At 35.7% G+C, this 26108-nt stretch overlaps 1 protein-coding gene across 1 annotated transcript in view; it reads left to right on the forward strand.

Annotated features, from left to right (window-relative positions):
- LOC140153023 (protein dispatched homolog 1-like) overlaps positions 1–26108 on the forward strand; it is a 105373-nt gene that overhangs the window by 60067 nt on the left and 19198 nt on the right. Inside the window, exon 3 of the mRNA XM_072175611.1 lies at positions 2099–2222. Within this exon, the coding sequence (XP_072031712.1) occupies positions 2099–2222 (124 nt within the window). The remainder of the gene's footprint in view (positions 1–2098; positions 2223–26108) is intronic.

Raw genomic sequence — 26108 nt, forward strand, 5'->3', positions numbered from 1 at the left:
TTGTTTTCCTTTTCTTCCAAATTAGTTTACCAATTTCTAAGACAATTATTCTTTATCAAATACAGCTACGCACTGTCAGTGTACTACTGAAAGAAATGGACACAATAGGGAGGTTGGTTAGAAATGGGAATTATGTGCTGACTTACAGGATAGAATTTTATTTTCATTGATATTAAATGACATGCAAAAAGATGCCTTGAGTACCAAAAAATGATCCTATGACATAAAACAAGTGCAGATCCAATTCACTCTGAGACTAATTGGGCTATTCTACTTGAAATCCATACACCCCCTATGGAAGACATGACCCTAACCTTCAACACAGGGAGTGTGAATTTCAAATGGGGTTATTTGAATGGGTGACTCCATTTGAAATCTACACCCCCAATGTGGGAGATTAAGGTCATGTCTTCCGTAGGGGATGTATGGATTTCAAGTGGAATAGCCCAGTATAGAAGCGAATGCACTTCTTCTCTTAATGTCATACTGCCGCAAAGTGGAACTCATTAAGGGCTGTCTGTAATATATTGATAACAAACTTGAGGCAATTAGATTGAAACTTCAAATGAGACTAATTATAAATTAATAAGAACCCTATTGATTTGGTCTAATTTCATTAAAGGTTATGGTAAGTGGATGCTGTTTGAAGTGATTAAGAATGACGTGTATGAGTCTCGGGTAGCAAAGATGATCATAGAGATCACAAGATGTATCTCCACATGGAGCACTTTTTTCTTAAGCAACATGGTTCTCCAGCAAAACTTCAACCGTGTGTAGTGTCTTGAGGATTTCAATTCCTAAGTTATCCCCCAAATTTTTCCTTGAGAAATTTCATGATTTCCCCAAGTGATCCTCGAGTGCTACCACCGTGTAAACGATACATTTTACGATTTTCAAGTACTGAGCTTAACCTATGACCTTGGTTTAATTACATTCAATACGGCTCAATTTGTTGCACCAGTAGATGGGTATTCCGAGTATAATTAATTCCTGAGCTGGCATCATCAGGCATTATGAAACTTAAGGATTCCAGACTTCAGTTAGGTTGTGCGGACACACACTCGGGGATTGACTTATGAATTGTAATTCTCAAGCACACTGATCGTAGAGAATTCTTGGACCGTCTGAATACGACTCAAGTTTCTTTACAATCTGTAAGGAAGAATATTATCTGCACACTATCTTGATAACTTGAGACAAATGTATTACAGGCTCGTGTTTGCTTTAGTTATAATCGAAACTACTGTAGGTTCCCCGCGTGTGTTTTGACGCAGTGCGCAGAAACTAGGTTGTATCAATATTACAAAATGTATCGTGTTGCATAATATAGATCTATGTGTGCTTTGATGGCAGTGATTGTAGACCTACATCCAAAAACATTGTATTGTGTCTCACTAAAGAAAGAAAATTCCTCCCACATGATGTGTTATGCTTCAATGAAAGGGCATTTAACCAAATTACTTGCTTCAAGTAAGATCAATCATAGAGGAACTGGTTTAAACGTTCTATGGATTAGATTGTGTAAATTAAAGACAAGATAAAGATTCACTATCAGAGTGAAACTGCCAAACACCATGGTGTTCTTGCAAAGGTCATAATTGGATGCAACTTTGTTTTGAATTACATCCAAAGATTTAATTAATTTAAATAGGAGGCGTAATGGGTGTTGACATCTGGTGCAATTCTAAAACCCATTTAGAGATAAGTAATTTATGTGAATTCATACTCTGGGTGATTTGTTACAGTTAGTTATAGATAGACATTTCAATGATTCTTTACAAAAACAAATTATGATAACTTGCTCATTTTTTAATGAATGTTGACATGAGAAACATAATCACTGAAATTCTGACTTATTGAACACTCAGTTTTCAGGTACCTGTAGAAATGAGAAATGTAGAAATTGTACACACCTCCTTAGGGTGTATTTTATTCTGCAATTTTATGGTACACCATCTTCTTGCACAAATCTGGGTGTGTGTGGGGGTGTGTGTATGTGGGGGTGTGTTTGCCGGGGGGATGAGTGTGAGAGGATATGTACATAATTTCCTGTGAAAGTATAATAAACATATTACCAACTTTTTTTTACCCATTGCAGGTATGCTACGATACTGAGTAAATATCCAATCTGGCTGTGTATGCTGATGTTCATTGGTGTCGTTGGCTGTGGTGCCGTAGCATTTTCTCTCTTTGATTATCCAGACTTTGATGATCCCATTGCCGTAAGTCTTACAATGTCCCACTGATAAATATTTCAATAAAGACCCTGTTTGCGCTATGAAAAAGTTGCAATTCATTTTGACCTTGAATCTGATTTTGACAGAGGATTACCATTTTCTTACTTGCTCTAGGGGCTGTCTGCACCATCAGTAAATTGAACTTGAGTTGTTTTCGGGGAAATTTGATAACAACTTTAATATTTATTCAGCAGGCAGGCACAAAAACATGAATTAATTTGGCTGTTTACTGGCGAAAAATGCAATTCAATAGCGATGGAGTCGAAATGAATTCAACTAAATAATGCTTCTAAACAAGTTTTGATTGTGACCGAATAGTGACTGCGCCTGCTTACATTGCACTTGGTGCTCAATTTGATAGCGAATACAGTAAATTAAAAATTTAGGATAATAGTGTTAATGTGGTCTTAGATTCAGTTTAGGTGATATTCTATATTCAAGCAAAAGCAAAAATATCCCAGGACAAATTGATGATTCCACCATCTTGTAGAGTGTTTCCTGTAAAACTGAGTCATTATCAAGTCACTGGCAATGAGCTTATTGCAATTTGATCAGTGAAATGGATTGTTATTTAGAGGTTAATAACTGCGCATCGGTTATTTGGAAGGCATTGAGAAAAATCTAAACATTTTGCCTTTGGAACCGAGGGATATTCCGAGGTCCAAAGCAAAATGTTTAGATTTTTTCACAATGCCCAACATATTACTGATGCAAAGTTTTTAACCTCATTCATAACCGTCATTCATCTCTTCACTTTACAAAATAACACACGGTTTTCATAAAAATAAACAATTTTTACGTTTTGCTTTTCCAAAAATCTAAAAAAGCTAAAACAGGACGACCAATAACAGAGGTGCGAATCACAATCGGAACAAATATGGTAGTGCGCAATCCAAATACGGCGGCCAGCACATGAGCAGTTTGTTTGACGCACAAACAGCGCGCGCGGAGGTTACTAATATTTACGCTGATGGCGCAAAGGTCCACTTAGTCAGGGAGAGAGAGCTCTGGGAAGGCTGTCTGCTGGAATTAATTCCTCAATCGACATTTTTTGTACTGGTAGACGGGGCTGCAATTATTCTATCACATATCCAAAATCGACCAAAATCCACCCTGGGCAAAAAAAAATCTACAGGCATTTGAAAATCACTATTTTACAGCAAAAATACACAAATCACGAACGTTTCCGACTTTTGAGCCGCATTTACGCAAACATGGTTAACGCGTCTACGCTTACTGTTTTGTAATTGCGTTCAGCATAACAAGTGAGCGTGTTGGCTTGTATACTGCGTAAACCAGAGCGTCACGAACACATCACACAAAGTCGGTGTCTAATTGATCGCTACCTTGTGCAATAATCTGTCGCTCGGATGAAACAGTGGCGTATCACAAAATGGCCATTTTGAGATAGGCCCTAATCGCGTTGAAGTTCTTGCAACTTTACCTGTTCGTCATCATGGTCATAGGCCTACATGAATTAAGATGTCCCCATTTGTTGAATAGATATTAAAAAATAAATATTTAGGCCCTAAGTAATACATTTGATGTATAAAATACATTGATGTCGTTCACCAATTAATTATAGTCATTAAACCTAGGCCTAATTGGTATATATAGGCCCCTATAGGCCAGACTATATCAGACATTGCAAGAAGCCTACAACGGAAATTAATAGTTATCTACACCTGTACAATAATTATGAGCCCTGGAGGACGGTGAAATTGGGGGGGACAAGAGCATATAAGGTTTGCAAATTGGGATCCCACAAATTTGGCATGTGCAAGGGGCGGGGGCAAAGGTTTTTGGCGGGCCGAGAGGGAGGCAAGCAATTTTTGACAGGCCGAGAGGGGGAGAGTGGCGATTTTTGGCGGCCGTTCGGAAATTGTACCACCGGGGGCTCATTCAATTGGTCTAATAACCCATAACCCGTTTGGTCTACAAACCATTTGGTCTACAAACAGTGGCGTAGCCAGGAGTTTGAACACGGGGGGCACAACTTGTAAAATGTACCGACGGAAATATTTTTTGCCGACGGAAGTTGTTATTTGTTGACCCAAAAATTTGTGCATGGTTTGAAAAAGTGAAGAGCAAAAAAAAAAAAATGAATAAAAGGATAATAAAAAGGATAATAGGCGGTATTCTCCCCTTTTTTCTGTCACTCTGGGTAAAAAATAATCTATTGTTAACCCTGTTTTTTTCACCAACGCCTTCCGTCTACCGACGGCCTTACATCATGAACCGACGGCCATGACGAACGGGGGCAGGGGGCACACTACAACGCCACTGTCTACAAACCATTTGGTCCGATGATTTAGTCTGCTAACAGAGTGGTTTAGGCCTACTATACTTTGATCAACTCGTAATCGGCGGGAATTGTTAGGCTTTTGCCACTACGCCGAAAAAGTAGATCCACGTTAAGAGTTATATTTGTTCATCTGGAAGATCTAAAATGTGCATGTTAATGAAAGTAGACAAGTATAGGACTTGAATTAATAATTTATGATTTTTCTGGCGAGGTGTCACAAGACAATTCTCAAAATAAAATATATTGATATTAATCCGCGATGTTAAAATTCCCGCCGATTACGAGCTGATCAAAGTATAATGAGTTATAACTGGTTGGTATAAAAGCATATTATGCAATTATTTTGCTAATGCAGTATAGATTTATCGTGTTTTTATTTTCCTAATGTATAATGTAACTGACGGCCTAATAATATAGGACTATAGGCCTACGTCATTGCATACCTGCTGGCCCACACTTTTACACATGTGATATCGCGGGAGCCTATTAGGCCCTATTATATAGATTTGATTGAAATGTTATCGCTCCATGAAATTGAGTCACTGACAACCCAGCAAACACAAAAACGTTTTTAAAACGTTTTAAATAAGTTAAATTTTGGGTTTTGGTTTAGGTAAAAACGTTTTAATAACATTAAAATGTCGGGTTATATAAAGATCATGAAATCGTTTTAAAACGTTTTGTATGAAAACACACTACAACAATATTTTTCAAATGTTTTCGAAATGTCATTGTAAACTATTTTTGCAAACATTTTTGGCCAAATATTTTGTCAACACTTAAATAACATTATGTTAAAATATTTGCACCCAGTAAACACAGAAATGTTCTTAAAATGTTTTTTACAAAACGTTTTAATAACATTTAAATGTCGGGTTATATAAAGGTCGTGGAAACATTTTAAAAACGTTATTGTAAATATTTTGGGCAAACATTTTTTGCAAAATATTTTTTCAACCCCCAAATAACATTCCGTTTAGAATGATTTGTACCAAGTTTTCAAAAATGTTTTTGGAATGTTATTAAAACGTTTTTATACCCTTTATATAACCCGACATTTAAATGTTTTCTGTAAAACATTTGTGTTTGCTGTTCAGTAAATTACCAAAAAATGTTATGAAAACGTTTTATACCATTAATGTACCCTTTATATAACCCGACATTTAAACGTTTTCTGACAACTTTTTATAACCTTTTGCGAATGATGTCGAAAACGTTTTGTGTTTGCTGGGAAGCGATGGCGGATTATCATTAAAACAACCTTGCTCAAACATTATTTTATATAGATTTCTAAGCGAAAGTTGACGGAACTTAGTTTAACCTAGGCTATAATAGCTTTAATAGATTATTTCTACAATATTTAAGTAAAAAACGTTTAGATTCTTATGATTGACAAATCCATTTTCTACTCTACTTCTCCTAGACTTTCACCATCTTGGCACTTCATGCTTCACGAGGGAAAATGTGGTCAATCGGGACACACCGTACTACACGCTACCCTGGACCACGTAGGCCTATGTAGAGCCTATAGGTATAGGCCTACGCCCACGCCCGGGGGCCTACGATCCACTTAAAAGAACCAAACATCATGGGAGGTTTTATGATCACATAGGCCTAGCCTAACTTAAAAGGGCCCTACTCCCGGGGGCCTACCTCTCAGAACAACAAAAATAACTAAGCCCTTGTCTTTTTTCCCAGACATTATAGATTATTATACGCTAAAACAGCCTTAAGTTTATTTGTATCTGCACCAATTTTACGATCCGGACCCGGACTATAGGCCTAGAGCCGAGGACGAGAGACATGTTTTTTTTTTGTTGTTTTTTTTGTTGTTTTGGTTTTTGGCTCTTAGCGTAGCTAGGTGAGCCTGAGTCATTGCAGTCAGTGAGGACTGTATTTTTGCTACATATTTTGGCCACTTGCGTTCTTGCTTTTTATGCTAAGGTTTCTTTTGTTTATGATATTTGGCTTTGAAATTACGTTCCAAGGTTTGCTTAGTTATTTAGCAATCGATTGCACTCCTTTAGAAGTGAATTTGGGGTGGGGAAAGTACTTATTTTGAAGTGAGAAAAGTCAAAAGTCGTCATGAGAAACAAGTCATTTCTATCGTTTTGCTTGGTTCCCTGTATGCGCTAGAGATTATTTTGGTCTGAGTAATTTAAGTTGTGAGATCATGGCGGAATTGACGGATTGCACTATTTTTCTTTGGGAAAGTGACCTTTTATCATGAATTTTTGCGGTGATCTCACATGGACAGAAACGTGATTGGATGATTCCTTTGTCCAGATTGTTTATTGAGTTCTCGGGAGTTTTGTTACCATGGGACAACACTTCAAAATATTTAGAGACCAGCGGCGTAGTAATTTAGTTAAATTAACGCTAAATAACCAGGGTTGAAACAAAAATTCAGCCAGAATCGCAGGTCAAATAATCGAAAAGTCGCCCAATTTTTTTTTTTTACCCTTTGCATTCTATGGGGCAGGAAATTGTCCCGGGGAAAATCTTCAAAAGTCACCTAATTGGGTTACCAAATCGCGGGTTTGACAACCCTGAAAACAACGTCTCGACAGCGAAGGTCACATCTGGCTATTCATTATCATTGTTTGTCTGGCACCGCTTTCTACAGCGTGGGTTGGGAATTCTGAAAATCTGTAAAAATTACAATTTTTGCGAAATAAAGGGTGGGTTTCTAAAAAGCGCAATATATAATTATAAAGCGTGTGGGTAACGCTACCAATTGAAAAAAAATATAATAAAGTAATTTGATGATCTGTTGAAAAACATTCATATTTTCTTCATAAATCTGGAAAGAAAATGTCAAAAATTAATTTGCTGATGTTTTCAATTCATACGACGTCACCCGTAGAAGAATCGACGCTACCGTGAGTTTTATGAATGAATATAATTTTCAGTCTCTACATCAGCCGCTTTTGGCCGCTCGCTCACACTAGAAGTGGAGCGATCCGAACCACAGCGGCCGTGTAGAGAGTATAGACTGACGTTTTCATGAATTCAGGATCTCACAGGTATCTCAGCCCTTTACAATTTGCCCATGTGTTTATGATAAACAATCTAAAGTCGTATCTTTTCGATGCAGTTGCAGTGATGCAGTTTTGCCAACATTTAATATGTCGCAAATGTTTCAGATGAATAAGAAAATCACGAGTGTTTGATAGATGAGGATAAATTCTGCATCAATTCGGATTCTGAAATGGATTGATGGCGCAGATAATGATAAAATGGACCCGGAAGTGACTGTATGAAGCGGCGCACCGATGTTCAGTCTTCGAATTTGATAAAGTAATGCTGTATAGTCGTATCTTTTCGAAAGATGATCAGATGAATAAGAAAATCATGAGTGTTTGATAGATGAGGATAAATTCTGCATCAAATTCTGAAATGGATTGATGGCGCAGATAATGATAAAATGGACCCGGAAGTGGCTGTATGAAGCGGCGCGCCGATGTTCAGTCTTCGAATTTGATAAAGTAATGCTGTAAACAATCTAAAGTCGTATCTTTTGAAAGATGTTTCAGATGAATAAGAAAATCATGAGTGTTTGATAGATGAGGATAAATTCTGCATCAATTCGGATTCTGAAATGGATTGATGGCGCAGATAGTGCTAAAATGGACCCGAAGTGACTGTATGAAACGGCGATAAGCGCCCGACGATGTTCAGTCTTCCGAATTTGATAAGTAATGCTGTAAGCTTTGGTCACAAACACTGCATAAGGGTGGGGATCAATTTTGATAAAAAAGTGTGGGGAAATATAAATGGTGGGGTTTGACCCCTGACAAACGTTCGAAATTTGTAGTTGCTACAACTGAACTGATCATCACTATTTAATTCACTATCTGTTTGTTTGTCTGTGTCTGCCTCTTTTCTCAGAGACTATTGTAGTAGTAGCTCGTTCACGTAGTGATTCCGTTGTCCCACTGGCCTACAAAACTTAGATTGCATGGCGATCGGAGTGTTTTCGTCAGAGCACCTCAGACTAGCAATAGTAGCATAATATAGTAGGGGAAGCATGTTCCTCAAACTTGGTGGGTGGATGCATCTTTAGTACACCATGTCACATACAATATTTTCTCAATTCGAATTTTATCCTTTCTGGGTAGGCCTATGACTGATTTTGTTACCGTAAAATTTGTGGCAATTCCCGATATCACATGTTAGTACCGTACACTATAAATGCACCAGATTTTGTAGGCTCCAATTGCTGATTACATAAATGAGAACAACTGGTAACCAGCGGCACTGTGCAGTACCGGTCTGTTATTCAATTGCGTTGTGTGTGGGTTACGTGTATTTTATGTGTAAAATGCGGTGATCCACCCAAAAAACAAAATCATCGTATAGACGGGCGTATAGATCCCTGGTACTAGGTGCATCTTGACCCCAGCATAAGTTTGTATTGGTTAGCTGGTCAAGGTCACCTGAGGTCATCCAGGGGTCATCTGAGGTCAAATTTGCAAAAACTGTTGTAGGGGCATGAAACTGGTTACAGTCAACATTTGGAGTCAAATTTTGGGAAGGTCATCCGGGGTCACCCAGGGGTCATCTGAGGTCAAATTACTAAAAACTTGTATGGGCATGAAACTTGGTGGGTACAGTCAACATTTAAAGTCAAATTTTGGGAAGATACTAAAATTGTCGTATGGGCATGAAACTAGGTGGGTACAGTCAACCTTTGGAGTCAAATTTTGGGAAGGTCATTTTGAGGTCATCCGGGGTCACCTAGGGGTCATCTGAGGTCAAATTACTAAACACTGTCGTATGGGCATGAAACTTGGTGGGTACAGTCAACATTTGGAGTCAAATTTTGGGAAGGTCATTTTGGGGTCATCAGGGGTCATCTGAGGTCAAATTACTAAAAACTGTCGTATGGACATCAAACTTGGTGGGTACAGTCAACATTTGGAATCAAAATTTTGGGAAGGTCATTTTGGGGTCACCCAGGGGTCATCTGAGGTCATATTACTAAAAACTGTTGTATGAACATGAAACTGGATACAGTCAACATTTGGAGCCAAATTTTGTGGGGTCGCATGTTCCTCGAACTTGATGGGTGCATCTTGACCCCAGGCAGAACAAGTTTGTATTGGTTAGTGGGTCAAGGACACCTGAGGTCATCCAGGGTCATCTGAGGTAAAATTAGCAAAAACTGTCATATGGGCATGAAACTTGGTGGGTACAGTCAACATTTGGAGTCAAATTTTTGGAAGGTCATTTCAGGATCAACGGTGTCACCCAGGGGTCATCTGAGGTAAAATTGCTAAAAAATGTCATTATGGGCATTGGTGGGTACGGCCAACATTTGGAGCCTAATTTTGTGGGGTCGTACAGAACAAGTTTGTATTGGTTAGTGGGTCACGGTCACCAGAGGTCATCCAGGGGTCATCTGAAGTCAAATTAGCAAAAACTGTCGTATGGGCATGAAACTTGGTGGGTACACTACAGTCAACATCCAGGGGTCATCTGAGGTCAAATTACTAAAAACTGTTGTATGTGCATGAAACTTGGTGCGTACAGTCAATATTTAGAGTCAAATTTTTGGAAGCTCATTTCGGAGTCAGCCAGGGGTCACCTGAGGTCAAATTACTAAAAACTGTCGTATGGGCATGAAACTTGGTGGGTACAGTCAACATTTGAAGTCAAATTTTGGAAGGTCATTTCGGGGTCATCTGAGGTCACCATTTTGAGCGAAAATTTTGGGAGGTCATTTTGGGGTCGTCTGAGGTCAATTTAGATGAATTCTAATAGTTGCCAAGGCTTTCTATAGTTGTTGAAAACTAAAAATACTAAAAAAGGGATTTTAAAATTTTGCAGAACAAATTATTCTTGCTGGTTCAGTAGTAATTTGCACAATAATGAATTATTTTCAGATTTTGCAACTAATAGTAATGCTGCAAAAAATACTAATGCGGCGGAGGAAGATTGACCCCCGCATCGAGTTTCAAGGACCGTATTGAATATTTGTGGGGAATTTTTTCAAACTGAAGGTTTAAAAAAATTGGCCGACCTACCCAACCTTTCCATACAGCTACCAACCTGTTGCGCATTCGACTCCAAGAACAATTGCTTTCCCACAAAAAAAGCGTAGAGCCACAGCGCCATTGGTGCTCTTGTTTTTTTAAATAATAGGCCTAGACCTAGTGGGCTATTTAATAGCAGGCAGCGAGGTGCATAATATAATTATTTAGACTAATACTAAATCGACACCTTCAAGTATCTTGAAAGCAGTTATGCTGAAGATCCCAATTAATAATCCGCATTTCATTGGCAAACAGACATGAACAGTCCGCCGCAAAATATGCAATCAATGATGCGAACCGTAAAAGCGGAAGGATAATTATAATAAAATGTGAGTTAGCTGAACACGGTGTATGCGCAATATACATAATTTGACGCTCATGTATCAGCAGCGTAATGCCGTCGCGATAGCCGATGCGACCACGCTTCGCAAAAGTATTTTCTATTTACCTCTTGAATTAAACTTGCTCAAAGTTTGAATAAGTGCAATTTTCTAAGGCTTGTAATTTTTTTTTTGCCCAAAGTAGATTTCAGTCGATTTTTGTTATACAATACTACAATATATTCTACACCCGCTGGTACAAAAATCGTCGATTGAGGAATTAATTCTACCTAAACTGCTTTCACTCCCTGACTAACTGTTGAATATTAGTAACTGTGTTTAGTGTTTGCGTTTTGGCAAATAAATAATGATTGAATCGCATGTCTCGCATTTATTAATGAAGTTATGAATGTTGATCAAGGTACTATCATTTTAGTTACATGAATCCTGACTAGCAACTAGAATATGAGCCCCTTCATCTAACTCGGAAAATTTTGTAGCAGCTTTGTTGATTGCAAAGAATAAGCCGCTCATGAAAAGAAGTTTCTGTTTATCACAGACACAAAACAGGATGTTTTTCCTCTTGGGAAATATAGACATTCATATACAAGTAACTTGCACATGATCCAGCTTTGTGACATCCACCAGAGGATTGATTATAAGATTTTATCTTTCATTTAACTTAATTCTGAGGGAAACACACAAAATTAACAGATTTCATGCCAACATGGGATCAGGCAAACTGATTCTCTTCTTTAGTAAAATCAGTTTTTATTTTGTTAGGAGTAGTCATACAATTGATGTTGGCAGCAGCCTTATTGTGTGATATATCCTGTTGGCAGTGAAATAAATATAATGCGCTTTCAACTAATTGAGAAGGCGCTATAAAAATATCACTATTTTATTTTTGCTAAGTTGCATCATATTTGTTACTACTACACTATGCAGGAAGGATTCATCATCAATCCTGAGATGACAAATTTGTGTGTTTTGAAATTGCTTGCTCAGGATAATTAGTTTTTGTTATTTACATAATAGAAAACCCTTTTCATTTAACCTTGATTCATATAGAATGACGCCAGATAGTAATTTTGCAAAACAATATTGATTGTTGTAATTGTCATTTTGTTAAAAATCAAGTGTTTACAAGCCCTGTATATTTGAGTCACCACAAAGCTTGTATAAGCATTTACAAATGAAATTTTTTTAACCCAACATGAAAGAAAACAATCTTTTTATAGCTTTTTTGTGTACATCAAATGTTTACAAGCCCTCTATATTTGAGACAACACAAGCCTGTACAAATGAAAAGACAATTTTAGCTTAACATGAAAGAATACATATCTTTTTAAATCAAATGTGCGCAAGCCCTATATACTGCGAGTTTACACAAAGTTTGTTTAGATGTGAATGACAAAAGACCACTGTTATTCCACCATGTGGATATTACATTGCTGTTTGTCCAGCATCAAATAAATGCATTTATTCATTTTGTATATACAGTAAATAACCTTGGATTCTGATCAAACCCAGTGCAGCAGCATTAATTTGATTCTCCATCAATTTCTTGTTCAATATTAAGCAAGTTACAAACCGGAAAATTTATGTTACTGCGTGAGTATTACCGTCGTTAGGCACGTTTAAATAACAAAGGCAAATGGTGTGTGAAAATAAATCCTCTCAAATCTCAGTCTCTCATTAATTAGCTCCCAGCTAAGTTTTAAATGTATAACATAATCCTGAATACAGCAAAACAAGATGAACTTTCATGAAGAATAAACTACATGATCGTACCCATGTTGTAAATATGTTGTGAAATGTGAAGAATTGAATATGATGCAATTTGGTAATTCATACTCTGAGAGAACAACACAGTGAGTAAAAGGAATAAACCAGAGGACTTTCAAAAGTAAATCTGGCAACATTGAAATGAAATTATAAATATATATTTCCTTATAAATCACATCAAAAGGGGGTTCAGGTTCCTCTTCGTTTATATGCCTGTATTTTAATGATTTGAAATGTATCACAAATAACTAGTGTGATGTATACAATGTAAATGTTTACTGTGGATGATGTATACAATGTAAATGTTTACTGTGGATGTCTTCGTTAACAATGACAGAATTGCTAATTGGTTCTTTTTTTATATTAGTTCTGCAAGCAAAAACTGTAGACTTAATTTTATATTTGATTTATTTTTTTTATTTCTGCTGTGTCCATCCAGGTTGCTATGGTTACTTGTAATAATCATTCTTACCTATATAAATGTTCAAGTTAGAGAGTAACAAAAGACATGACAAAAATATCAAAAGAAAGTGAGATAATGGTATATTTGTACTCTGCAATTAGCCAAGCAAGATGAACAGACCAATAATATCTTCAGATTTGTCCAATTACTGTACATCAAACTGTTCTATTATATATATCGTCATCAAGGCCAAGGTCCAATGTAATTGTCCTTTTATAAGTATATACAATGTCGATAAAGTAGGTTCTCATCAATTCTTGCAGTTGATGCAGCCAGCCTCTTACAATTAGCCATTATATTTCTTATGTGGAGCCATTTTTTGCATGGCAATACTATAGTATACTATAGTATCCATGTTGTTTTTATTATTATATGGTAAACCTCAGCTGTAATGAGTTTGTTACCTTTGTTATTAATGTAATAGAAATGTCTCGCCCAATAAATTTGAATGTCGTACCCCATAATTATTACTGTTAAAATAACAACAAAGCTTGCCAGAGAATGTCTTTACATTAAGCATTACTACATGTATAATCAATATAATTTGATCATGAGAGGATATACCTACTGCATACTCTGTATCAAGCGCACTTTTTGTGGAGTAACATGATCGCGACCTGCCCTTGAAGGCTTGACGTAGCCTAGTGGCCACCATACTTGAAGCCTGTGATCGGTCAAATATCTGTGCACACCGAGTGGGCTCAGATGATCAAGAATTAGATACTTTGATTATAGTTGTGATACGGTCTCGGGTTCAGTGATGGGAGACTAGGTTGGACAAGCGGACCATGAGAATACTATATCCTTTGGCAGGGATATTAAGATATTAGTCCCAGTGAGTAGTGTATTATATTGCTTTATGGTATTGTGTAGGGATGGATGACGTTCTATTTGCCCTAGATCTTGTTATCAAGATAATGTAAAAAGCCATATAATCATAGTTAATCAAGACCGTCTGGGCCATTAGGATTCATTTAATTTAGTTTTCAATAAAAACTGCTAGTCAAGCCATCTTTGTGCTAACTCGAATTTGATATGAATCTATGTGAGTATCATAATATTGGGTGGAGAAATTTAGACTTAATTTGAATTTTGGTCAATCAGACATGCCAATAATATTGTTTGATGGACAAACCGACGTTGCTACAGAAACCTTTAGTCCTTAGGTAGGTTGTGATGCAAATGACCTTGAGCGGACTCAACCATGAGGGAGGAGTGCATTCCAAATTTTCTCATGGCTGGGACAGAATCATATTAAAAGGATATTCCTTGTCGATTGTCATCTACACTGGAAGTTACCAGAACTCAAGGTCATTTGCATCATAACCTGTGAAATACTGAAGGTTTGAGTCGCACTGCCGGTTCTTCCACCAAAAATGTTAGCTAACTATTATTTTAAGTTAAAAAATTAAGTTACAGTCATGAAAACTCCCCTTTTCTAAAATGAAGTTGCGCGTACTGCGATCTCATTAGCGTATTATTATAGAACGCACTACATTACGCACTACAATATGTATACAATGCGGTGGCCAGAGCTTTTAAGCTATTCTCCAAGATTTTGTGTACTTCTTCCTGACTGTGGCACTGCACTCTATGCCTTATTGATCATATGGTTTATTCACCTTGAAATTATATACACTACTCAAACCAAATTAAAGAATCGGACTTATTTTATTAGTATTTTTTCAAAAACACAATAATATTGTAAATCAGATGGTAATGGTTTGGGCAACATAACACTTGCACTACCATGCTGAAGTCCTATGGCACTGAAAAACACTGTGGTCGGCATCACCATGAGAAAGGAAAAGATAAAATACAAATCAGGATTGTTAGTTCTTGATTAGTTAAATAATTTTGAATTGTCTCGAGACATCAGGAAAACACAACACCAAAGCAATGATTAGACTCCGCATTGCCCTCCCGATCATGAGGACCATTTATTAAGCTATTTATGACCATTCAACAATTTTATATTCATATACATAAATATAATTGAGATAAATAATGATAAATAATGATAGATTTCATAATATAATAATAATATAATAATCATAGCACTTTCATAGCAGTTAAGACATAATATAAATAGTTATTTATCTTCCAATAAATATTATTAATAACACAATACAAGAATTATTGGAAAATGTGTACAACAAGCCAACCATATAGGCTGGACATGCAAGAATTGACTTCTGTATCACATTTAACCAAATTTCATCTTAAGCAAATACAGATACCTCTTTGGATCAAACAGAGGATTGAATTGGAAAACAATATTTATAACGCAATTATTAAATAAACAGAAATCTCCAAAAGAAGAAACAATGCCAACTCTATCAATGAATTAAATCTTTAAATCCCTATATAAGCTGGTAATTATTGAAAAGTCAGCCAAAATTTACTATAAAAAATATATTAATAAATGAAATAATCCACTGACAAAAACAATCAAGCCAAAAAGATACTTCAAATAAGCATAAATTACTCTACATAAAGCGTAGTAGAAAGTGGAGACAATCTACAGACAAGTTTCATCAGGTATTGACGAGACTCCATACAAAGCGTAGTAGAAAGTGGAGACAATCTACAGACAAGTTTCATCAGGTATTGACGAGACTCCATACAAAGCGCAGTAGAAAGTGGAGACAATCTACAGACGAGATTCTTCAGGATTTGAAGAAAATCCATAAAAAGCATACATTTTCCTTTAAAAGCGTAGTAGAAAGTGGAGACAATCTACAGACAAGTTTCATCAGGTATTGACGAGACTCCATACAAAGCGTAGTAGAAAGTGGAGACAATCTACAGACGAGTCTCATCAGGTATTGACGAGACTCCATACAAAGCGTAGTAGAAAGTGGAGACAATCTACAGACAAGTTTCATCAGGTATTGACGAGACTCCATACAAAGCGTAGTAGAAAGTGGAGACAATCTACAGACGAGTCTCATCAGGTATTGACGAGATTCCATACAAAGCGCAGTAGAAAGTGGAGACAATCTACAGACGAGATTCTTCAGGATTTGAAGAAAATCCATAAAAGCATACATTTCCCATTAAAAGCGTAGTAGAAAGTGGAGACAATCTACAGACAAGTTTCATCAGGTATTGACGAGACTCCATACAAAGCGTAGTAGAAAGTGGAGACAATCTACAGACGAGTCTCATCAGGTATTGACGAGACTCCATACAAAGCGTAGTAGAAAGTGGAGACAATCTACAGACAAGTTTCATCAGGTATTGACGAGACTCCATACAAAGCGTAGTAGAAAGTGGAGACAATCTACAGACGAGTCTCATCAGGTATTGACGAGACTCCATACAAAGCGTAGTAGAAAGTGGAGACAATCTACAGACAAGTTTCATCAGGTATTGACGAGACTCCATACAAAGTGTAGTAGAAAGTGGAGACAATCTACTGACGAGATTCTTCAGGATTTGAAGAAACTCCATACAAAGCATTTATTAAGCCAACACAAAGCGTAGTAGAAAGTGGAGACAATCTACAGACGAGATTCTTCAGGATTTGAAGAACTCCATAAAAAGCATTCATAAAGCCATCACAAAGCGTAGTAGAAAGTGGAGACAACCTACTGACGAGATTCTTCAGGATTTGAAGAAAACTCCAGACAAAGCAGAGAGTAGCATAATTTGACATACTTTTATTGAAGCATCTTGGACAAATGAGATAACTGAATTACCCTTCCAGCTACTGGGAGGGTGGGTGGGATTTTTTGGTCCAGCATGATCGGAGGAGCAAATGCAAGTGGCTTACTAAGAAAGGTGTGAACACAACAAAAGAAATGGAATTAAAGCAGAGACCTGATTGGCTGCACCCCACTAAAGTGCCATCTGAATGGCCAAGAATCTGGGATTGTTGCTATAACAACACAACAACTCCTACATCATTCCAATACCATGACCCAAATCAATAGCATAAACTTTCAAGAGGACTTGATATGGCTCAAGTGGAACTGATAGGATAATTGTCCAGACTTGGCTGCACATGAATGCCTAAGTTTCCCGATGCTGAGACAATCTGGTTTTTAAAAGATTTTCAACTTTGAAAACGTCATTGTCTCGAGACATCAGGAAAACACAACACCAAAGCAATGATTAGACTCCGCATTGCCCTCCCGATCATGAGGACCATTTATTAAGCTATTTATGACCATTCAACAATTTTATATTCATATACATAAATATAATTGAGATAAATAATGATAAATAATGATAGATTTCATAATATAATAATAATATAATAATCATAGCACTTTCATAGCAGTTAAGACATAATATAAATAGTTATTTATCTTCCAATAAATATTATTAATAACACAATACAAGAATTATTGGAAAATGTGTACAACAAGCCAACCATATAGGCTGGACATGCAAGAATTGACTTCTGTATCACATTTAACCAAATTTCATCTTAAGCAAATACAGATACCTCTTTGGATCAAACAGAGGATTGAATTGGAAAACAATATTTATAACGCAATTATTAAATAAACAGAAATCTCCAAAAGAAGAAACAATGCCATACAAGTTTCTCAATGGAGAAACTTGCATAATACCCCCCCCGCCCCCCAAAAAGCAAATTAACAAAGGTGGAAAACAAAAGATCGGGATGCACCAAAATGCATCAAAAAACCCTGAACCAATTCAATCCCTCTGATGACAACGGAAGGCTATCAACTCTTAATTTACTGTTAGTGTCCACCAATAATTGTAGTGAACAATCACCTAGGCATTGGGGTAGGCCCCAAGACCAGACAAATATTGGTTTACTCATTCTGCGGTTTTCTTAACAAAAATCTATTGAACACCAGTGCGAAACAATATAATAGATATAGACCAAAGTATGAACAATGGTTTATTTAAAATAAAATAATTAAGACATGCATGTAAGCTATTGGCAAACATGAATATATATAGACTTATTAACGATTATTATCTCAAAAAGCCAGGCAAAACAAGAAAACACAGAAAATTCACTGGTGCACCTAATAATATAGACACAAAGATTATTGAATCAAAAGACAATAATTTTCGGATGCTTATCATCAAACTCTATGTTCTGAAACAAATAATCGGGAGCCCATGCATAGCATAAAGGCATATACATGTATCGGTTTAACATTACTTGTTCTTTAAATATTTTGCCTCTATCAATATGTCTATTATACACAAAATATGTATAAAATTAGAACGCAATGTTGTTTAAGCTATAATTACAATACAATACAATCACGCATGTTTCAAGCGTGTATAGCACAACTTATCAAATACAATGTACATGTATATTTTTAAAGATAGATCAACAATTCCATATATAATCAAGTGTAATGTACTATCTAAGTAACATACATTATTTTTTGAACAATGCACAGTTCGACAAAATTATCTTATTGGAATTTCTTCAACCGACCTTGAAATATATAAACAAGGGAATTCCATTTGTAAATTCATGCCTAATTGTGCTAGTGTGCGATGCGTAATTCTTCTTTCCCCTGTAACTTGAAATATATGTTTATCAAGAGATATTTTGGTCTTTATCTGACTTGAGAATAAAACCTGAAATGGGTGCTCATTGTAAGATTTTGAAACCGAATTTGTAAAAATGCCTATCTGACCAAACTCTAACCTTCAAGTAACACAGAACTCTGAGAGTTCCAATTTCAGGACACATTTAATGATAAGATCATGAATAGTGTCCATATGTACCTTATACTACTAGTTGAAACAGATATCACAAGGCAACATACTAACCCAGAAACTATTTATCTTTTCTGCTTATTTAAATTTTGAACAAAATAAAGTTGCCACCGCTAATAATGTCAAAATAATCTAAGTGCATTGCACTGTATAGGCTTGCTCACCCACAATAATCAACAATTATTCTTGTTGAAGCAATTTAAGGGTAGATGCGGTATTGTCGGTCCAAGCAGCCAAATCTTGAATCTTGATTAATCAATATCTTATTTAAAAATAACACTTTGTTTTGCAAAATAACACTTTGTTTTGCAAAAGTTCCTTCTATAAAACTTTAAAAACTTGCTTGAGAAGTTATGAACATTTTACAAAAGTGTTGCTGTTTAAATCCTCTTTACAACACAAGGACAACAGGGCCTACAAAAGTATAACCGTGACATTTGACTTCTACACACTCGCTATCAATATGTTATTGAAAAATAATGCGTTGTTGTTTTGCAAAAGTTCATTCTACAAATCAAATACTCTGTAACTTGCTTGATGAGATATGTACATTTTACAAAAGTGTTGTTGTTTCAGCCCTCTTTACAACATAACTCAAGAACAGTACACGACTTACAAAAGTATCTGTGACATTTACATTGTAACTTATTCACACTCGCTATGAAATGATCAATACAATAAAATACAATACAAGGTGCTGTGAATTACTGAATTACACAGTTTAAAATAGTTGCCAACTTAACCAGCCCCTTTTATACCCAGTAGTACAGCAAAATTGTAGAAATTGAATTGTTTAATATCTACTAATAATATTTTCAGGAACTGAAAAAATATCTGTACTACAAATTAATCAAGCATTTGCTTGAAGTTTCTTTGGTCAAATGGCCTGGGTTCATTGTCAATGTTACTTAAGTAGAAATTGCCCTTTGCTTGTGAGAAAAAGTCTACATTAAGCATATGAAAAGTTTCAGAACTAAATAAATGTTCTATATTTTAAACAGATCAATGTAAACAATAGAGAATATTCAATGAATAATTACCTCTCCTTTAACTTGATAGTTGATACCAATTGCAATCTTATATTCTCCTTTCTTATTTTCATTCACCTTACACATTGTGCCTTCTTGTAGTAAAAGAAAATATAAAATAATACAATGAAGTTTGAATTACTTGAACCACAACATAAAACAAATATTGAATTACCAAGAGGTTATTAAATATGTTCCATATAATGTAAGGATCAATCCATCCATAACAATTATACTTAATGTATATAATTTTATTATAGGTCTATTGATGTTTTAACCTATCTTACATGATATGTGTGCTTATAGTTGTCTCTATGAGCAACCTGGCACTCTAATCTAGACTTTATCAATTTCTTCTTTTTTGTTGCATAAATGACGGAAGATTTATTAATAGTAATATCAAATAGAGCCTACATATTTCATCTTCACATACTTCAGACAATTCTATTTAAGTTGAAACAAAGTGAGACATAAGACATATTTTTACCTCATTAATTAATACCGTCATTATGAAGTCAATTTCCAACTTGTAAATAATGAAAATTGTCTCTTGCATTAATATTGACCTAGTCTTTTGAGCAGATTTGCAATTCTTACCACATATTAGGATCTGTAAAAAGAGCTATCTTTACATGTACATATAGAAGGCAGGTTAACTTTCAAACTTAATAAGGATGTCATATCAGGTCAATAAATTTTTGATGCATAAACAAAATACCTTATAATTAAAATAGCACATTCCTTGTTGATATTTCATACTCATAGAAGCCAATAGTTCATCGGAAGCAAACCTATGCAGTATAAGATATCTTGTATAACATTTAGATACAATGCACATTGTCTATATATTTAGAAAATGTGTGCCGATGAACATTAAGATTTGTCTTTTTGCCTTATAAAAGAACAATTTATTTGCACATAACCACACAGTTACCATTTTCTATTAATTACTGAATGTTTTACCTAGACATACATACATAAACAGATTTAGCTGCTTTAAATATAATGTAAAGTCAAATTTCAGAGTCTTAGGAATTGCGAGTCTAGTTGAGTCACTGGATTGATGCCAAGGTAGAACAAGAAATTAGCGAGGTTTTGTAGAAAGAAAACCTTGGTATCCGATTAAAATTGTTCATCTAGAATGAAGTCTTATTCTTCTTGATTGTGGAAATAATGAGAATCTAAGTCTGCTTGATTCATTGTATCAAATGTTCTACCGGTCTTGCGAATTTATTGTTCTCAGTCTTCTTCTTTTCTTCTTATCTTTTGTGGCGCATTATATGTAGATGATGCACAGCTGCCATGACTGAAGAATGCAAGAAATCAGCTTGCACAACTTGTAGTATTCACATAGCCAACCAAACTCTAGTTCGGATAACTCAGACCCACAACAAAATATTTGCTTACTGATATGATCGTGTCCTGGGTCTTAACTAGTTTTCTAAATGTTGATGGCAAACTGGACAAAAGAAGCACATGGAAACTCTTCACAGCCTTTTAATCGCCTATTGATGCGTTGAGAGTCCTTCTATTGTTTGGATAACCCGAACAGCTTAGACAGGTCTTTTGTCTTTTGAAGCAAACCTCACTGCAATTGATGTGCAAGATCAGCGGGGGGCATCATTACTCCTGAAATATAACCACAAAGAAACAAACAGCAAAAAGAAACTACATGTGCCTTCCCCGTTGTTTGAAACCTTTGCGCCTGATTATATCACATGATTGGTAAGCCTGATGTTCCAACATTCGCAACTCCTAGAATTTATCTAGTAATAGACACTTGAAGATTAAAGTATACTACCATGATTACTATTCTTAACTTAAAGGCTTATATTCAGTAATAATATAAATTTGTATCTCCAGTAATAGAACCAGCCTGCATACTACAGGTTGACCTTTTCGAGCACCATGCAATCCATGTAAATCATTCCCAATAATTTGCATATGTGATCTAATAATGCCAAAAAGAAAATGGTATATATTGTATATATAATACTTGTCAATTACAGCCAACACTAAATATTTTGGAGACTTGGATTTTAATTAATAACATCCAACTAAAATACTTGACTGTAACTAGGGTTCATTATCTCATGCAAAGTATTACCGATAAATTTGTTGATTACTTGCCTGCTTGTAAATAAATTGAAGCCGTTGGCTGATTCTAACATGAAGCCGGTGGCCAATGCCAATGTGACCATGATGAAACCAGTTGCTGCTCTGTGGATGTTGATTTGCGCTTCTATACACTTAAATATTAATAAAATAATCACATCCACTGCTTAAGTAACATATCATTTATCAATCCTATACTTTATAAAATACTACCACATCAGACAAACAGTATTATTTTTCACCACCAAGAGCACAACAATTTTTTGGTCCAGCATGATCGGAGGAGCAAATGCAAGTGGCTTACTAAGAAAGGTGTGAACACAACAAAAGAAATGGAATTAAAGCAGAGACCTGATTGGCTGCACCCCACTAAAGTGCCATCTGAATGGCCAAGAATCTGGGATTGTTGCTATAACAACACAACAACTCCTACATCATTCCAATACCATGACCCAAATCAATAGCATAAACTTTCAAGAGGACTTGATATGGCTCAAGTGGAACTGATAGGATAATTGTCCAGACTTGGCTGCACATGAATGCCCAAGTTTCCCCGATGCTGAGACAATCTGGTTTTTAAAAGATTTTCAACTTTGAAAAACGTCATTGTGCACATCTTGAGCAGATGGTCCTATCTCCTATCTAAAAGGAGTTGGCACACACCTTGACAGTATATTTGATCTCTCCATTGCAGCTCTGCTTATTCAGTGAAATAAGTACAATGTAGAACTATGTTTGATGAGAAGTCACCTTCCCTTTTCCCTCCCCATTCCCGTCACTCAATGTTAGGGAGACCGGAGCCCAATGTCAAAAATGCGTTCATCAACATTGAATCTTCCTTGATTGTAACTGTTTTCATTTTTTTGTTACTATTAACTGCTTCCTCGTTGTAGGTCATTTATATACGGAAGGTACCCCCAACTGAATTTGATCAATGAAAAACCTCAAATTGGATAGCACTAGATATCGACTGACATATATTCAGTTATTATTAGATCTCTTCAATGGATGTGTACAGTTATAATTTAAGCTGCAATATTTTGTGTGGCTTTATTTGCAAGTTACATGTTAAAATGTTATTTTTGAAAGGAAACCTATCTGAATTTGATAATAGAAATCGAACAGAAGATATTGACTGACAAATATTAAGTATAGATCTCTTCAATAGATGTGAAGATGCAATATTTGGTTTATATTTAAAAAAATTTTTTAAATTTTTATATTTGATTTTTCTATACCCAAGTTCTGAACTGCATTTCATCTACCTTTAAGTTGTTCTCCTAATAACATGATTATACAAGAAAATTCCTCACCATCTCAAATAGTAGCCATAGGTCCAATTAAAAAATAATAATCATCATAAATTTGATATCAATAAAATGTAATCTTCAATTAATATTATTGGATTGTTCCTCTGGGTCAAATGTCATGTCCCAGGTGTACAACTGCAATAGTAGGGGTTTGAATGTTAAAAACAGGAATCGCTCCAAGGCAAACAACGCAGACAACCGGACTTGCCTATTTGTCCTACTTCTCAAAGTTCATGGGATTTTTTTTTTTCATGTTTCATATTTTTGAGATGTTTTGATCTATGATTTGACAGAAAATACACTGTTTATAAAACCAAGTGATCTGTATGAAAAACTGTTTAATATAAGTTGTATAGCAGGTCACACAAACAACTCAATTTTAAACAGCATTAAGAGTGATGTGATGACATGTGGGCCTAATTTTATTTTGAAAGGTGTTAAGAAAACAGAAAATATTTGTGTGCATTCATCATACTGATTAAGATTGATACATTTTAGTCCTATAAACTTTTATACAAATGCAGAAAGATGTGGAACTTAGCTATACATGTAGTCACTGATGATGTAATGATCTTATTTCTAAACTTAACTTTGACTTTTTAACAAGAAGACATTTCCCTGTACAACATCAGTAATGTAAAACATGAGCAATTGATATAGCAACTGGCAAAATTGAGTTTCCTTTAACAATATGCTCCAGGGGCTTTACAGAATGAATTCCATGAATATACCACTTTGAGGTTAGCAAACAGACTATGCTCCTGAAGCACTGTGTGTTGAAGATATCTCAAATAATTTAGCAACTGAGCAATTGAAGATATTTTAAATAATTAGCAACTGAGCTACTATTAAACTTGACAGTGTATGATGCAATCTGTCATTGCCAGTCATTTCTGAAGCAAAAATCAATTGCATGAGTTTTGTGCTCAACATTCCATTGATTGTTCTCATGAAAGGATATTCATACACAAAATTGCTAGGATAGATTTGAACATGCTTAAAATTGCATTTGTTACACTAATGTTAGTGGATTTATTTTTATGATCTACGAGTTTTGTGCATCACTTGGAACTACGCTTTTTGTTAGGCTAATAGCCAACCAAATGTTGCATGCTCAAGGCCAAGCATGTCTTACGAGCGAACATCAAAAGAAAATAACACAGCAAAATTCTCAGAACACCTGACACTATTTATACTAAAAATACTACTACGTGACAGTGGATAAATGTTTCCAGAGAGATGATGGAGGCATTCAAAAGTAACAGACATTGAACACATCAGATATGTTTTGATTATTTTATCATCTTTTTTGGAAACATTTATTCCAAAACATCTGTAGTATTTTCTAGTACTCAACCCATTAAGACTTGGACAAAGTCAAATAACTTCATATGATTCCTGGGTTTAATCATTAAATGGCAATCAGAAGATTTGCATCTTGAGTATTCTACAACCCTGGATGAAATTGTTGGAATGAAATTAGTACGGTATTGCAAATGAGCCCCTGTTCCTCCTGATCAATGTTGAATCCTGACATTTTGCTCATGTGCGCTCAGTAGTACCCAACATTGATTGGTGGAGCAGGGGGAGGTATTGGGGGTGAGGGTAATGTTTAGACTTGGCACTAAAGAAAGTGCCATTTAATCAAAAATAATGAAAATATAGCTGTTACAAGGTTCACATTCTATTTATTATTCCAACCTATTTTGTCTAGCATTGTAGATGCACCCAGAACAGTTCTCCAGTTCTCAGAATTTGCTTGCAGTGAAAGAGACTTTTGCTCACAGTTTTGTGAGAATACAACAGCGCAACAGTGTTACATGTGTTACATTGGTCTCCTAATAGGAGAGATGCCTATGTCCTTGAAGAAAAACTGTGATGTATGAGTTGAAATGCATCAGTCTGTACCCTGGAATTTCTTTGAAAACTATTGATTCTATCTAGCAGTACATTTGTGAGTTGATGCATATTCAGATAAATGACATCTCCAACATGGAGTTGTGATGTTGGATCGTGTAATGGATTGCACTGAAAGATAACAATATTAATGGTAAAAACTGCCTTTTTGAAGTACTAGAGAATATTTATTTTAAAGTTGCAAGCACAGTATTCACCTGCAAGCAATTGCTTCTTTCAATGAATGGTAAGCATAAAATGATAATATCAATGTTTAATTGTTCTTACAAATTAGAAACTTTTAGTTTTAGTTCTTGTCTTATGTATAATTTATTCATGTTACTCCAGTTGCTCTTAGTAGGCTAAGTTTTCAAACAATTGTGTTGACATTCTTATTTTGTATATAGTGTACAATTTATGCATGCCAAAGTAGGCCTACCATCAATGTTCCTTGGACAAACGGTTTGTAGTACTAGCACAGGCTAAGGGCCCTGACGCCCTCACTTGCCCTTTGCACTTCCATCTTTGGGCATTTGGTCATTGGTTCTGTAGCATCTTAAAATCAATGCCATCATTGCCATGTCCCAAGTACGGCTACCAGACCGCTAGCCATGTTTTGTTCTGTCTTTTATGGGACCTTGATGGTTGTCTTACAATAATGCGTGCGTGGGGTGGGTCCAGCTGCAGGTTAGTTGAGAAAGAACTTTCCTGGGATGGTGTGAGGGAAGTATAGTGGAGTGGGGTGGGTGTATAGGGTATGACGTCTTAATTTTCTCAAACTTTGTTTCTATTGTAGCTTATTGTCGTATTATATTTAATTGTAATTTTACCATTTCTTTTGTATTAATGAATGTTCTATGAACGCACCGCTGTTTTACATGCGT

Source organism: Amphiura filiformis, chromosome 5, assembly GCF_039555335.1.
Source record: "Amphiura filiformis chromosome 5, Afil_fr2py, whole genome shotgun sequence".
Classification (NCBI taxonomy): Eukaryota; Metazoa; Echinodermata; class Ophiuroidea; order Amphilepidida; family Amphiuridae; genus Amphiura; species Amphiura filiformis.